Genomic DNA, 15342 nt, shown 5'->3' with positions numbered 1-15342 from the left:
TACAAAAAAGTGGAAATTGTCAATAAGGTGTGATTAACTGTAAGCACATCATTGAAGCACAGGGGGATCATGCAGTCAACTGTGAGTTCGAAGTAGCTATGTTTGTTAATGAAAAATATATATTTGAGATGCCATATATGTGTACCTTATATTAGTATTTACCAAGGAGAAGGAGAGGGAGGATGGTGTCTAAGGAGCCTATTGGAAACTATCTCAGGTTATTGAGAGAGGCACGAGATTGCTGGGGACCTGGCACAGACTTTGTATCCTCTTCAGCCACAGACAAGATTTCAGAAGACTAGAAAGCGTTACCAATGCTGTTCCTTTGTTCAAAAAGGGCAATAAGGATCATCCAGAAATTAAAGGCCTGCATCAGTGGGAAGGAAACTTTTGTCCAAGGAGGAAAGACTGATTGCAATTGATTGTTACATTGACGGCCTTCATCGTCGGATCATTGCATTTCCTTGGCTGTAGGTCTTCAGTCTTTGAAATGTTTTGGGATGTGATTGGGAGATGGAGACTCAGGACCATTTTCACTTCATTCATATGATTTGTAAATAGTCTGTTTCAACTCTATACATGACATTAACCTGCCATTCCCTCCGTCTGATGGAGAATTGGACAGGTATCCGGGATCTGCATTTGCTGTTGTAGCATTCAGCTGTTTGTCATTTTTCAGATGTGGCAAGACAATTCCACATCGTGAAGGATTTTCACTAATAAACTGCCAAACGCCATATGTGGTTGACAGAATAATATTATACAGTTTATTCTTGGATCATTGAGATCTCTTCTGGGGGATGTATGATCTGTACAAAAGTGACAGGTTACACCTGAACCCAAAGGGGGCCAATATTCTCGTGGGCAGGTTTGTTAGAGCTGGTGGGGAGGGTTTAAACTAATTTGTCGGGGGGTTGTGAACAAGAGTGAAGGGGCTCGGGATAGGACAGGTAGTAGAAAAGCAAAGATAGCATGCAGTCAGGCTGTCAGGAAGGGCAGGCAGATGACAGGATAAAATTGCAGCCAGCAGGGTGAGTATCAGTGCATTAGGGATAGGGAGTCAAAAAGGGTAGAAAATACTGTACTCAAAGTGTTAGATCTCAATGCACGGAGTACAAGAAATAAGGTGGGTGAACTTGTTGCACTATTACAGATTGTTAAGTATCTTGTAGCGGTCACTGAATCATGGATGAAGGATCGTTGTAGTTGGCAGCGGAGTGTCGAAGGTTACATGCTGTATCAGAGGGATAGAAAGGTAGGCCAAGAGAGTGGCTTGGCTCCGCAAGTAAAAGAATGGCATCAAATCAATAGAAAGATGTGACACAGGATCAGAAGATATTGAATCCTTGTGGGTTGAGTTAAGAAACTGCAACAGTAAAAGGACCCTGATGGCAGTTATATACCTGCCTCCCAACAGTAACTGGGATGTGGACCACAGATTACAGCAGGAAATAGAAAACGTTTGTCAAACGGGCAATGTTATGATAGTCAGGGGAGATTTTAACTTTCAGATCAATTGGGAAAATCAGGTTGGTAATGGATCTCAAGAGAGTGAGTTTGTTGAGTACCTACAAGATGGATTTTTAGAGCAGTTTGTCGTTGAGCCTACGAGAGGATCAGCTATACTGGATTGGGTGTTATGTAATGAACTGGAGGTGAGTAGAGAGCTTAAATTAAAATAACCTTTGGGAGACAGTGATCACAATATGATCGAGTTCAACTTGAAATTTGATAGGGAGAAAGTGAAGTCTGACGTAGCAGTATTTCAGTGAAGTAAAGGAAATTACAGTGGGATGAGAGAAGGAGATGCTGGTAGTGATGACAGCAGAGCAGCAATGGTGTGAGTTTCTAGGAAAAATGAGGAAGGTGCAGGATAGAAGTATTCCAAAAACAATGAAATACTCAAATGGCTGACAAGGAAATCAAAGCTAATGTAAAAGCAAAAGAGAGGGCATACAACAAAGCAAAAATTAGCGGGAAGATAGAGGATTGGGAAGCTTTTAAAAACCTACAAAGAGCAATTAAAAGAATCATTAGGAGGGAAAGCAAGCTAGCTAACAAACAATATCAAAATGGATAGTAAAAGCTTTTCAGAGAATGTAAAAAATAAGAAAGATGAAAGTGGATATAGGATTGCTAGAAAATGAAGCCAGAGAAATAATAATGGGGGACAAAGAGATGGCAAATGAACTAAATGAGTATTTTGCATCAGTCTTCATTGTGAAAGACACTAGCAGTGTGCCAAATGTTGTAGGGTGTGAGGGAAGAGAAGTGAGTGCAGGAAGAGTACACGGAAGAAGGTGCTCAAAAAGCTGAAAGACCCAAGGGTACACAAGTCACCCAGACCAGATGAATGCATCCTAGGAATCTGAAAGAGGTAGTGGTAGAGATTGTGGAGGTAATGGTCTTTCAAAAATCATTGGACTCTGGCATGGTGCCAGAGGACTGGAAACTTGCAAATGTCACTCCACTCTTTAAGAAAGGAGGAAGGCAGAAGAAAGAAAATTATAGACCAGTTAGCCTGACCATGGTGGTTGGGAAGATGTTAGAGTCAATTGTTAAGGATGAGGTGATGGAGTACTTGGTGGCACAGGACAAGATTGGCCAAAGACAACGTGGTTTCCTTTAGGGAAAATCTTGCCTAATGAATCTGGCGGAATTTTTTGAGGAGATTACTAGGTAAAGGGGATGCAGTGGATGTTTTAAGTTTGGATTTTCAGAAGGCCTTAGACAAGGTGCCACAGATGAGGCTGCTTACCAAGTCAAGAGCCCATGGTATTACAGGAAAGTTACTGGTATGGTTAGAGCATTGGCTGATTGGTAGGAAGCAGTGAGTGGGAATAAAAGGATCCTTTTCTGGTTGGCTGCCACTGACTAGTGGTGTTCCACAGGGGTCGGTGTTAGGACCACTTCTTTTTATGCTGTATATCAAAGATTTAGATGATGGAATAGATGGCTTTGTTGCCAAGTTTGCAGATGATAGAAAGAATGGTCAAAGGGCATGTGGTGTTGAGCAAACAGGTAGGCTGCAGAAGGACCTGGACAATTATCAAAATCTGTTCTTGGAATGCATGCAAGTTAGTGACCCTTCTGCTTAGTAACCTGAATTGTCAACTAATAAGATTTTATTTCATAAATACCATAAGACCATAAAACATAGGAGCAGAATTGGGCCATTTCTCCCTCGAGTCTGCTCCACCATTTCATCATGGCTGATCCAGTTTTCCTCTCAGCCCTAATCTCCTGCCTTTTCTCCCTACCCTTCATGCCCTGACCAATCAAAAATCTATCAACATCTGCCTTAAATATACGTAAAGTCTTGGACTCCACAGCTGCCCGTGGCAAAGAATTCCACAGGTTCACCACTCTCTGGCTGAAGAATTACTCCACATCTCCATTCTAAAAGGATGCCCCTCTATTCTGAGGCTGTGCCCTCTGGTCTTTGACTCTACCACCACAGGAAACATCCTCTGCACATCTACTCTATCAAAGCCTTTCACCATTCGATAGGTTGCAGTGAGGTCACCCCTCATTCTTCTGAACTCCAGTGAATACGGGCCCAGACCATCAAATACTCTTCATATGACAAGCCACTCAATCCTGGAATCATTTTCGTGAACATCCTTTGAATTGTCTCCAGTTTCAGCACATTCTTTCTAAGATAAGGGGCACAAAACTGCTCAGAATACTCCAAATGAGGCCTCACCAGAAAGTCTCAACATTACATCCTTGGTTTTGGATTCTAGTCCTCACAAAATGAATGCTAACGTCGCATTAGTCTTCCTCACCACAGACTCAACCTGCAAATTAACCTTTAGGGAATCCTGCACGAGGACTCCCAAGTCCCTTTGCACCTCAGTTTTTTTTTGTATTTACTCTCCATTTAGAAAATAGTCAACACTTTCATGTCTTCTACCAAGGTAATACCTGAAATATAACAACCAACACAATATGGCAGATTTAATGTTTGTCCCCGGATTGTCAGTGTTAAGAAGTTTCTCATTTTATTGGTCTACACCATGGATAATGATAAATAAACTGATTAACCCCTGTACTGAATTCCATAAAAAAGTGTACATGCCAACAAACTGGATTGAAAAACATCCTTTTGCACATCTTCACCATTACTGAGCATGTAATTTTTGGTAAGTGTTGGAGTGTTCATTTCTTGCTCTCAGCTCACACATGCACTTTCAGGTGTGATCAACTGGAAAAAAATATCTCAAGATGTCAATTGGATATCCACAGAATATATTAGCAGACTAAATGGTAAGTTTCACTGGCCATCATTGGCCACAGTTTATTGTAAAATGATTGTCAGATTGAACAAAGAACAAATTATAACATATCATCAATAGGCACATTACTTCAAAGGAAATTAAGACACAATTGATAATTTAGTGCCAACATTTTCTGCAAGGCGAACACCACTGGGGTTCACACACACCAGGTGGCTTGACAAATTCTGTCAGCAGTTTACCTGTGCTTTTCTGATAAGCTGGCAGTCATACGCAATTGGTACAGAGTCTTAGAAAACCTTGGCATGAGGATTGCTGAAGCTCTTGAGACAAATGTGAGAAAAATAAAGCTAGAATTTACATTGCACGAGTAATGTATTACCCTTTGTTAAAAATTTAGGTTAAAGGTTAAAAATTACCCTTTTTAACAATCCTTTGTTAAAAAGGCTAATGGAAACAAAGAACTGATAAGCTGTCTCAGTATTTTAAGCAATTGTACACATACGGTATCTTCTTTGGTCAACTCTGCCAGTAAATGTGTTGATTAGGAAAGAGATTTGGGGATTATAAGGGATAAACCTATTAAAAAGAAACCATTGGGTACATCAAGAAGCCAGCTGAGATACAAGTTTGCCTTTGCAAACAACAGCATATAGTTAAGAGAGGTTTTATTTGGCTCTTTAAGGCATTAATTGAATTAGTTAAGAAGTGTATGCAGTCTTTTTCATATAAAGAATAATAATTTTTACAAAGTTCGCAGGTGAATATCAAAACATCAAATGTGACATTCAAAAAAATAAGGAGATTTGACTAATTTTCTTTGTTTTAAATCTTAGTTATTTTAAGAAATGTTCTACTATAAAAGGAAATAATAGTAAAGCCTGGTTTATACTTCAATATAATACCTGCCAAGAAATATAACAAAATTAAAGGAAAATTCTACATGAAGGGGGTGGGAATCAACAAGAACATGACTGAAGTTGGTGTACAGAAATGGGGAGGTACGAATTATTTGTGAAGAAAGATGGGTTTACTTTAGTCTATGCACTTTTGCACACTTGATTATATTTTAAAAAAATGCTTTAACTGGCATGTACGTTTTTAGCCAACCAGTTGTGAATTTTAGAATAATTATCCTTCTTCCATTTGAAATTCTTTTCTGTTAATTCAACGACTTGTACCTCTGAATTTTTGAGAAATTGTTGAAGCTGTAAAATATAAAAAGATAGGAATGAGATGTATGTAAGAGTGCTTTATAAATGAAAATTGTCTGTAGCATGCCATTAGATAAAACTGGCTACTCCTAATGCTCTTGTGTAGTGTATGTGAGTTCTTGGTACAGATTCCCATTGTGTATTTTGCATTCTACAGAAGCACCTACCACATTTAGTCTTCCTGTCTATCTTGATGCTCATTAGGTACACTCCGTAACAGAATCTCATCCCTAATAAATCTTCCCCGACCAAAAGCCACTATTACAACTGAGATCTCATCCAGGTTTTTGGCCCTCACAAACATACTCTAATCTTTGCTCAGACAGTTTCAACACCACCTTCAACATTTAAATTGTCAAAAATGCACTGCTTGTATCAAAATTTTTCCCTGTTAAAGTGCCATTTTAAATACTCATCTAAAGACCCATTTCATCCCCCCTTACCCCCCAAATCACTTTTTCCCCTTTACTCCAGCCCCTCGCATTTTAATCTTTCTTTCATCCCTGGTGACATCTACCCAAACAAATTTCAGCTGTCTGCACTTCACTGATTATGCTTTGGTTGCACTTCCCAATCTGCTACGTTAGTTTTAAGATCTATTTAGTTTCTTTGGGAATGAGTTGAAACTATTGAGAAATGACATACCACTGATGCAGCTAACATAGGGGGAATTACAGACAAATGAGCTGTAAGGAGCTGGGGAATTCAGGCTTGTTTGGACCAAAGTTCGATGATAGGAGGCCTAAGGAAAATTATCCTGATGGGTCTTGTTATTGGTTTTCATTTCCTTCACAAAGAGGACAAAAACCGGGTACATGAGAGAACTTTTAGGCCCTGGGGGCCAGTTTCCAGTGTAGATCATCAACAGTGTTGTTCCCACTGTAGCAGAGCATTGATGTTATTATATTTGTGGTAGAACCTGAATTTTGGTCTACCACACCTCCAGAAATATCCTCAACTTTACAAACTGCTTAGGAGCCATTGTGTTTCTGGCTTTTCAATGTTACCCAGTGGGATTGGCCTGAAATCCAGAAGGGGTTGATCATGACAGAAGCGCAAAGGAAAAAGGCTGGATAGGAGGTGGCATAAACATGCCATTCTCTCAGCCTGATGGACAACTAGGCTTCTACCCTTAACCCTGGTATCTGCTGTTGTAGTGTTCAGCCATTTTCATTTTCAGATGAGGTAAAACAATTCCACATTGTGAAGGATTTTCACTAATAAACTGACAAATAACATATGGGGTCGAGAGACTAATAAAATGAATTTTTTAGATAACCCCTCCCTCCTCAGATTATATGCTAAATATTTGTTTCTTGGTAATTATCAAAATCTATTCTTGCAATCCATGTGGAAACCATTGAGAAATTTCATGACCCTGATACAATGATTCAAGATTTAGGCAGTTTCTACCTTCAGTAACTATACATTTGATTTTACTTTGAAATTTTAGCTATGGGTATTGGAATAGTAATCATATAGTATCTCATACCTCTGGGTGTTCAAATTCAGGCACAATGTCAATCAGTATCCAGGATAAAAAATTCCATGCATAAACGTCTGTAAACCTACAGAAAGGCAAAATTATCATTATAATATTAACTGAAAAGTGTTTAGTATCAACTTGTCTCAGTTGTACCATTTTTTAAAAATACAGTCACAAGATTATACTCTCGATCTACATTTTTTAAAACACATCATGTAGAATCATGCCCGACTTTGTTCTGAGAAGTTATCATATTTCTGGAATTACTGCCTTTCATAAGAGACACTGAACTGTGGACCGCCCTGCTGTTTAGGTGAGGATACAAGTTCCAATATCTTATGAGTAATAGCGCATATACCCACTGTGATTAATCAATTGCACTGAACGTGATCATATTTCCACAAGTATATTTGTGGGCTGTACTTTAAAACACAGAGATTATGAAAAGTATAACTTTTAAGACAGCATTTTCGGGAATAATGACAAGGTAATGCAACTTTATATTTTTCTGATTTGTTATAAAATACATATATAACCCTAGGCACAGAGAAAATAATCAACTCTTACTTGCTTCCCTAAATGCTCTAAAAGGCAATATTGTCTCTAATCACTGCAGTAATGGGCAATAGAAGTAAAACATTTTGGATAATCAGCAATTCAGCTGGGTAGTGCACATGGCAAACGTTCACTCAGACCAAACCACCCTGCAAACTCCTTTCTAAGGACACCTTGTCAATGCCAAAATCTGGACAGTCTTCACTACACTTACTATGTCAAGCAGAAGGCTGACGTAAGAACAGAAAATGATGGAAATGTCCAGCAGGTCAGGCAGAATTTGTAGAAAAAAGAAGTTGTGTTTTGAAACCATCAAATGTGCTTCAAACTGCAGAACAGAGGAGCGAAGAGAAAAAACAGAAATGTTTCTCCCAGTGCAGGTATCATCTGTTTGAGTATTCTCTTCAGATTCATAGTTATTTATCATATGGACGTAGATTCATGAAGTGAAATGCGTCATTTGCATTAACAACCGACACACTTAAGGATGTGCGGAGGCAGCCTCCAAGTGTCGCCACAAATTCTGGTGCCAACACAGCGTGCCAAAGTTGCTCGGCAGAACAACATGGAACACAATAACCCCCTTAACACAATAACAAGCCCCTTTCCTTTCTCCCACTCTCCTTCCCATTCACACACACGGGCAGTGCTCCAACTCCAGGACAGGCCTCCGCCATCGGGCTATGAGCTCCAGACATTTGGGATTAAGCATGACTTACTTATAGTCTCATCTCTTTTACTCTTTCACCTGATGCTGTCTGATCAGTGAAATATAAAACACAGAACAGTACAGGCCTTCAATGCCCCTTTTACCTATTCCAAGATCAAGCTAGCCCCTCCCACAGAGCCGTCTATTTTTCTTTCACCCATGTGCCCACCTAAGAGTCTCTTAAATCTTCCTAATGTACTTGCCTCTAACACTAACCCTGGCAGTGGGATTCATGCACCCACCACTCTCTGTGTAGAAAACAACTCTACCTCTGACATCCCCCCTATACTTTTCCTCCAATCACCTTAAAACTGTGTTCTCTCACATTAGCCATTTCTACTCTGGTAAAGGGCATTTGTTGTCCACTTTATCTACAGTATGGGGAAGAAATGTGATCCAAGTGACCCTGACCATGGAATGATTATTGGTGCCAGATGGGATGGCTTGAGTATCTCAAAATCTGCTGATCACCTGGGATTTTTTACACACAACAGTCTCTTGGGTTTACAGAGAATGATGCAAAAAAAACATAAAATATCCAGTGAGTGGCAGTTCAATGGGCAAAAAGAAAAACCCGATTTCTCTCCCCACCGATGCTTTCTGACCTGCAAATCTCCAGTACTGTTTGTTTTTTTTTCTGACAGTTCCTGCATTTGCAGATTTGTTTTTCTTCTTGCCTGCACGGTGCTGCACTGAAAATCTCACAAAGAAATATTGCAAACACGAGGAAATCTGCAGATGCTGGAAATTCAAGCAACACGCACAAAATGATGGTGGAACGCAGCAGGCCAGGCAGCATCTATAGGGAGAAGCGTTGTCGACGTTTCGGGCCGAGACCCTTTGTTAGGATGAACTGAAAGAAAAGATAGTAAGAGATTTGAAAGTAGGAGGGGGAAGGGGAAATCCAAAATGATAGGAGAAGACAGGAGGGGGTGGGGTGAAGCTAAGAGCTGGAAAGGTGATAGGCAAAAGGGGTACAGAGCTGGAGAAGGGAAAGGATCATGGGACGGGAGGCCTAGGGAGAAAGAAAGGGAGAGGGGGGCACCAGAGGGAGATGGAGAACAGGCAAAGAGTGATGCGCAGAGAGAGAACAAAAAAAGGAGGGGGGGGGGGCTCTTAGCTTCACCCCACCCCCTCCTGTCTTCTATCATTTCAGATATCCCCCTCCCCCTCCTACTTTCAAATCTCTTACTATCTTTTCTTTCAGTTAGTCCTGACGAAGGGTCTCGGCCTGAAATGTCAACAGTGCTTCTCCCTATAGATGCTGCCTGGCCTGCTACGTTCCACCAGCATTTTGTGTGTGTTGCTTGAATTTCCAGGATCTGCAGATTTCCTCGCGTAAGAGGCACTGGCTACATTTTGCATAAAGTTGAGGAGCTGGGTAAGTAACATCCAATCCATCAGCTTTAACAAGTTACCGAATACCCCTGACTCAATGAAATGAATAAAGTGAGAGTAAGAGGCCTGATGCGTGTGCATCTGCCACATAACATGTTCTATCCTTCTATGTTGCAGACAAACAACAAGCCTTTGACTACCATTGAGCTGACTAACATTTTCATTAGTCCCTTACAGGTAATTGTTTCTATTAGAATCCTGCACTGTCCAACTTGACTCAGGCATTTGGGCTGACTCCCTGGTGCAAGTTCTGGGGAAATGCAGTAGGAAGTTGGAATCCACAAATATAATTATCAAATCTACCACAAACTATTAACTATACATGGGAATTCCACCTCATGGAGATATTTCAGATTTGCACTAAGTCGCTTGAGTTATTATCAGTATTTACTTGCAAATCTGGAAAATAGACAATGATTTTCCACTAAAATATGAATATAGAGAAATGTTTATTACAGATGTATTATTTCCAATATTTTTATCTTTATTCTGTAAAAAATTGGTAACATAATTTCATAATTGATGCAAAATATAAATGGTGGAAAATTGGAAAAATATTAGATGCGTTTTTCTTTCAGATCATGCTTCAAAGAACTTAAGGGGATCAGATGAAGCTTACACTGCAGCATGTTTACTTACATATTTTGAAGAACTTGCCAGTTCTCTTTTATGAATTTCTGTACTAAAAAACGACCAATGGGATTACTTGCAACAGACTTAAAAACCTTCCTAACATGACGCTCAGTGAAAATGGACTCATCCATTGTATAGTGTAAATATCTGCAGAAATAAAATGAAAAGTTGCATCTTTTTATTGATCATCTCTTATGTACAGAATATCAAACATCAACTTTCATAGTCATATCATGAATCAAGGTCCCAATTAAGAACATTATCGAGCTGCATTTGGCTGTCATAATGTTAGGACACCAGGATCCCACTTATAACTAACCTGTGTTGTATACCTAACATTATCACGTGGATAAGTAAGTTGGAACAAAGATAGTTGCCTCTCATAGCTAGCACATGGTTTCTTATCTCAGTTAAGATGCTGTATTTTGTGTCATTCCTATTTTCCCCACAGGGGGAAAGATATTAATATAGGAAATGATAAAGAGACTGTAACAAGAAGGGACAAGTAATCAGTATGTAAGGATGGAATTGACAAGACTAGAGATTGTATATGAATGCATGTGGCATTTGAGATGAATCAGCTGAACAGAACAGAAATAAATATAATCTGGGCTATTGCAGAAGCATGGTAGCAGGATGACCTACACTGGGACATAACAGTTAGGAAGGAAAAGGAGATGGGTGTAGGTTCAAAGTTCAAAATAAATTTATTATCAAAGTACATATGTGTCACCATATACTACCCTAAAGTAATTTTCTTGCAGGCATTCATAGTAGAACAAAGAAATACAACAGAATTAGTAGTGTGGGACCCAAGGCTCCTCTACCCTTTTCCCAATGGCAGCATCAAGAAGAGAGCATGGCCTGGGTGGAGGAGGTGCTTGGTGATGCAGATGGTGGAGTGGCTCTGTTAATTCTGCAGCAGAAAAGGATTGATCTTTGTTCAGGAAAGCAGATGTAAAACTCATTTGGCTGGAAATAGTGAGAGCTTCATCGAAATTGTATGGCAGTAAGTACAGAGCATTTTTAATCTTCACAGAGACAGGAAAATATCAGATGGGTGAAGGTGGTTTTGATGTGGAGCTCTTTGATTGTTTTGGGGATCACTTGATGGAGCAACATTATAGAGCCAACCATGGAGTAGGCTTTATAAGAACTGGCATTGTACAATGAGAGTGGATTAATTAATGGCCTCATTGCGAAGGCACCCCCTAGGCAACTTTAAACATAAGGGAGAGTAGCATGAGTGCAAAGTTACTATTTTAAGTTTGGGTAATGCACGATAGCAGAGCTAGGCAAAATGACCAGACAAATTAGGTTCAGGGATCAGTCAGCCGAGATGCAGTGGCAGACATCCAAGGGGATCTTTCCGAATACAGATCTTCCCAGGTTATGACCAGGTTCTATTCTTAAGAACTGTTCATAAGTTGAACAATTCATGAGTTGGAAGACCATCACCCATCATTATAATTCAATAAAATCATAAACTAAGCAAGGGCAACGTGTGGTTGAACCAGGGTGTTTAACTCAGCCATTCAGGTTTCTCTGCAAGATACAATGATACTGGTGTGAACCGAGTTCCCACTCAACACAAGTGCCTGTAGCCTCCAGCAACTGGCAAATCAGTCCTGCTCATCTCCCAAATTTTCAGTCATATGTACAGGTAGTAAATATGTACATGTATAAAGAAAAGATAAATTGCAATAAGAGAGAAACAGTTGGAGAGAGAAGTCACCAACTGTGGTTAACTAAAAAAAAGATAAAAATAGCATTTAATTTAAACAATAAGTGTATCATTTTGCAAAGATAGGTGGCCAAAAGATTGGGTGGGCAATAAAACATAGCAACAGATGGTAAAGGAAGTTCAGGAACCAAAAGAACAATGAGTTTAAGGGACCATTGTAAACAAAGGTGAGTTTCAAGGGAGCACGGGAAAGAGAACCAGGTAAGTTTCAAATGCAGGAAGCAGAACTTGGTAAGTTTCAAGAAAGCTTGGAACTGGGTACTGGTGAGTGAAAGACAAAAAGTAAACTTAGTCTCCAACCCATCAGAGGGAAGATTGGAACTGGAACCACAGTGAGTGAGATGCCGAACATTTAGGATTCTGAATTGTCAGATTAAGATTTAGCAGAATTTTACTGTACCTGTTTAGAATCCATGGTTCGGTGCTACATGCCATAGCAGAAATTAGATCTATACCTTCTGATCTTAAAGTTTGATTCTGATACATTGAAAATACAAAATCCCATTCTTTGTCTGTGCCAGCTCTAATAGCCCCACAGAAGATTGCTTCTCTGAGAGACTCTGGAAATCTGAAAGAAAGGTTTAAATATTTTTTCTTCATTTACACTTTCTAGAAACTCTTACCAATTGAATTAACATCTGTGTAACTTTTCTGATGATTATGCCTGAACTTTTGACACACACTCCTAGCAGGTGACAAAAAAGCAATAGTGGCAATTTAGCATTCACTTCATAAGTTCATTCATTTCCCTCAATGCAGTACATGTTGTAGAGAGCACTGGATAACAATAAAGATTTTAAAAGTATTTCTCACACTTATCTTTACATGAAGGATGGGCAGGCAGAAATATTCATGTTTAATATCTTCCAATTCACAATTAGTTTCAAATAAAAACTAGGTGTGAAGATTTCTGCGTCAGACTAATTGAAGATTGAAGTACCCTCTATTTGGCATCAATAATGCACCTCAGATTCTTGAAAGAAAATGCTCTGCCGAAGAGTGATGATTTAATTTAAAGCATTAATTATAATGATCTAGTATGGAAATAAAATAGATGAGACTGCTTTTGCAGCAGGAAACTGGGTAACTCATCTGTTTAAAATAGGCCAGTCTTATTTTCCAAGAAAACACATCACCAACCCCTTAGACTTGAGATTCAACATCTCCCTTTGATATCCTGACCAATAGATCACATTCAGTAAGGATAGACAGCAACGTATCTGCTGCAATTATTCTCAACATTGATGTTCCACAAGATTGCAGTCTTAGGCCCCTTGCTCTACTCCCTGGACACTCACAATTGTACAGAACCAGTTTCTCCTCCAACTCTATATGTTTGCATATGATATCACTTCAGTAGGCAGTGTCTCAAATAATAGAGGCATGGTGTCATGTCAACAGCCTTTCCCTCAGCATCAGCAGAGCAGAGGAGCTGTTCATTGTCTTCAGGAAGGCGCGTAGTACCCATAGTTCTATCTATGTCAATGGTGCTGAGCTTCAAGTTCCTAGGAGTGGACATCTCCACTAGCCTGTCCTGATCCAATCACATTGATGCCACGCCCATGAAAGCTCACCAACATCTCTACTTCCTCAGGAGGCTAAAGAAATTTGGCATGTCCCTGTTGACTCTCACCAATAATTATCGATGCACCACACATCATGGCTAGGGATAGCAATTGCTCTGCCTGTGACCATAAAAAAACTGCAGCGTTGCAGACACAGCTCAGCACATCACAAAACCAGCCTCCCATCCATGGACCTTTTCTATAGTTCTTATTGCCTCAGTAAAATAGCCTGCATAATCAAAGACCTCACCCTCTTATGTTTTCTCCTCTCTTACATCTGGCGGAAGACACAAAAGACTGAAAGCATATACTGCCAGGCTCAAGAACCATTTCTATCCCACTGTTATAAGACTATTGAACAGTTCCCAAGTACAAAAAGATGGGTACTTGTCCTCACAATCTACCTTGTTATCTTATTTTGCTTCTGCATTGCACCTTCTCTTTCGCTGTTACATTTTAGTCTGCATTCTGTTATTGTTTGATCTTGCCCGTTCTCAATGCACATGTAATTAATTGATCTGTATGAACAATATGCAAGACAAGCTTTTCACTGTACCCCAGTACATGCCACAATAATGAAACAATTCCAAACAAGAAGTAAACATATACTTCAGTCTTGGGCAATTACAGAGATAGAAATCTGACCCCTGCATCAAAAGTAGAGCTTGTACTTCCACAGAAGTATTTCAGGGACTTGCTATCACAAACCCCAAGACCTTTTCCTACCTTTTTCCTTTCTGTCTCCAGTGCTACATCAGATAGAAATCTACTCTCTCAGATTTTATCTTGCCTTGTTGGTTTGGAAAGAAGGGAAATTAAAATTGGGAAAAATATGACAAACCTCGCCATCTCATTGTATTCTTTTCTGTGATGTTGATTATAATACCCCATGATTTTCATATTACTTCTTTTGTTCATTTTCAACACTTACGTTATGTTCGTTGGATCACTCATGAATTGCGATAAAAGATTCGATGTTCGATCCATACAGTCCTTTAAGCCAAGAAGACATGCTGTTCTTATAGTTGAACGGAGTATACCTCTGGACCATAGGTTGAGAAGATGAAAGTCAGTTGTGTTTATTTTACTGTGGGTCTCTGTTTACAATGAACAGCTGTTTGTTAACCCTATTGGAGGGCTGCCACCTCTCACTTCAAAAAATATGGAACGCTCCTAATTCAGATTTCTACCACAAGAACTGCTTGCTTCCCATCTCTGTGAATTAATCTGTTCTTTTCTTTTTCACAGATGTATGACCAGATACGGTGGAGATATGTTTGGATGGCTAAATAAGTAAAAGCTTTTGCATTAATAGATGGTGCAAGGATGAGGGAACACAGATTTAAAATGATGGGTGAATTGGTACAAGGAGAAATGATGAAGACTGAGTCAGTGAGGTTTTCCAGAGATATCAGATGAACACTTGAGAGGAAAACATTGGATATAAGAGGATATGTGATCTTACAACTGATTGATGTGTGTGAAGTAATTGAGGAATAGCAAAACAATAGGGAAATTATATCTGATTAAAACTGAATAAATATCATGCTTAGAAATTAAGATTTGACTAATTTACTTTTGGTCATCCTACAACTCCGCGCATACAGTTACTGAATTATTAGAATAACTCAATTAGTGGTAAAGTTCCAGTTAATTTCTGATCAATAGACAAGTATTTGTAATACTTACGTGATAAATATATGATTTCTAATATTATTGAGATCCTCCTTGATCAATTTCATCAGATAATAATAAAATGGAGCAATTCGGTTGGAGAGGTATTTCTAGAAACAAAATTAA

The 15342-nt window shown here is 39.3% G+C and overlaps 1 protein-coding gene across 2 annotated transcripts in view; it reads right to left on the bottom strand.

Annotated features, from left to right (window-relative positions):
- Positions 1–4270: 4270 nt before the first annotated feature.
- The window catches only part of LOC140740049 (aminopeptidase Q-like), a 140730-nt gene continuing 129658 nt past the window's right edge, over positions 4271–15342 (bottom strand). Inside the window, exons 15-20 of one of the 2 annotated variants that reach the window (XM_073068880.1) lie at positions 15232–15326; positions 14474–14584; positions 12378–12545; positions 10240–10380; positions 6945–7020; positions 4271–5446 (exon numbers count right to left, since the gene is read on the bottom strand). In XM_073068880.1, the coding sequence (XP_072924981.1) occupies positions 5321–5446; positions 6945–7020; positions 10240–10380; positions 12378–12545; positions 14474–14584; positions 15232–15326 (717 nt within the window). In that variant the 3' untranslated portion in view covers positions 4271–5320. The remainder of the gene's footprint in view (positions 5447–6944; positions 7021–10239; positions 10381–12377; positions 12546–14473; positions 14585–15231; positions 15327–15342) is intronic. The other variant, XM_073068889.1, reaches the window with a different exon arrangement.

The sequence above is a fragment of the Hemitrygon akajei genome, chromosome 2 (assembly GCF_048418815.1).
Source record: "Hemitrygon akajei chromosome 2, sHemAka1.3, whole genome shotgun sequence".
Classification (NCBI taxonomy): domain Eukaryota; kingdom Metazoa; phylum Chordata; class Chondrichthyes; order Myliobatiformes; family Dasyatidae; genus Hemitrygon; species Hemitrygon akajei.
Note: the sequence above shows the minus strand (reverse complement) of the source record. Positions and strands in the feature narration are given on the sequence as shown.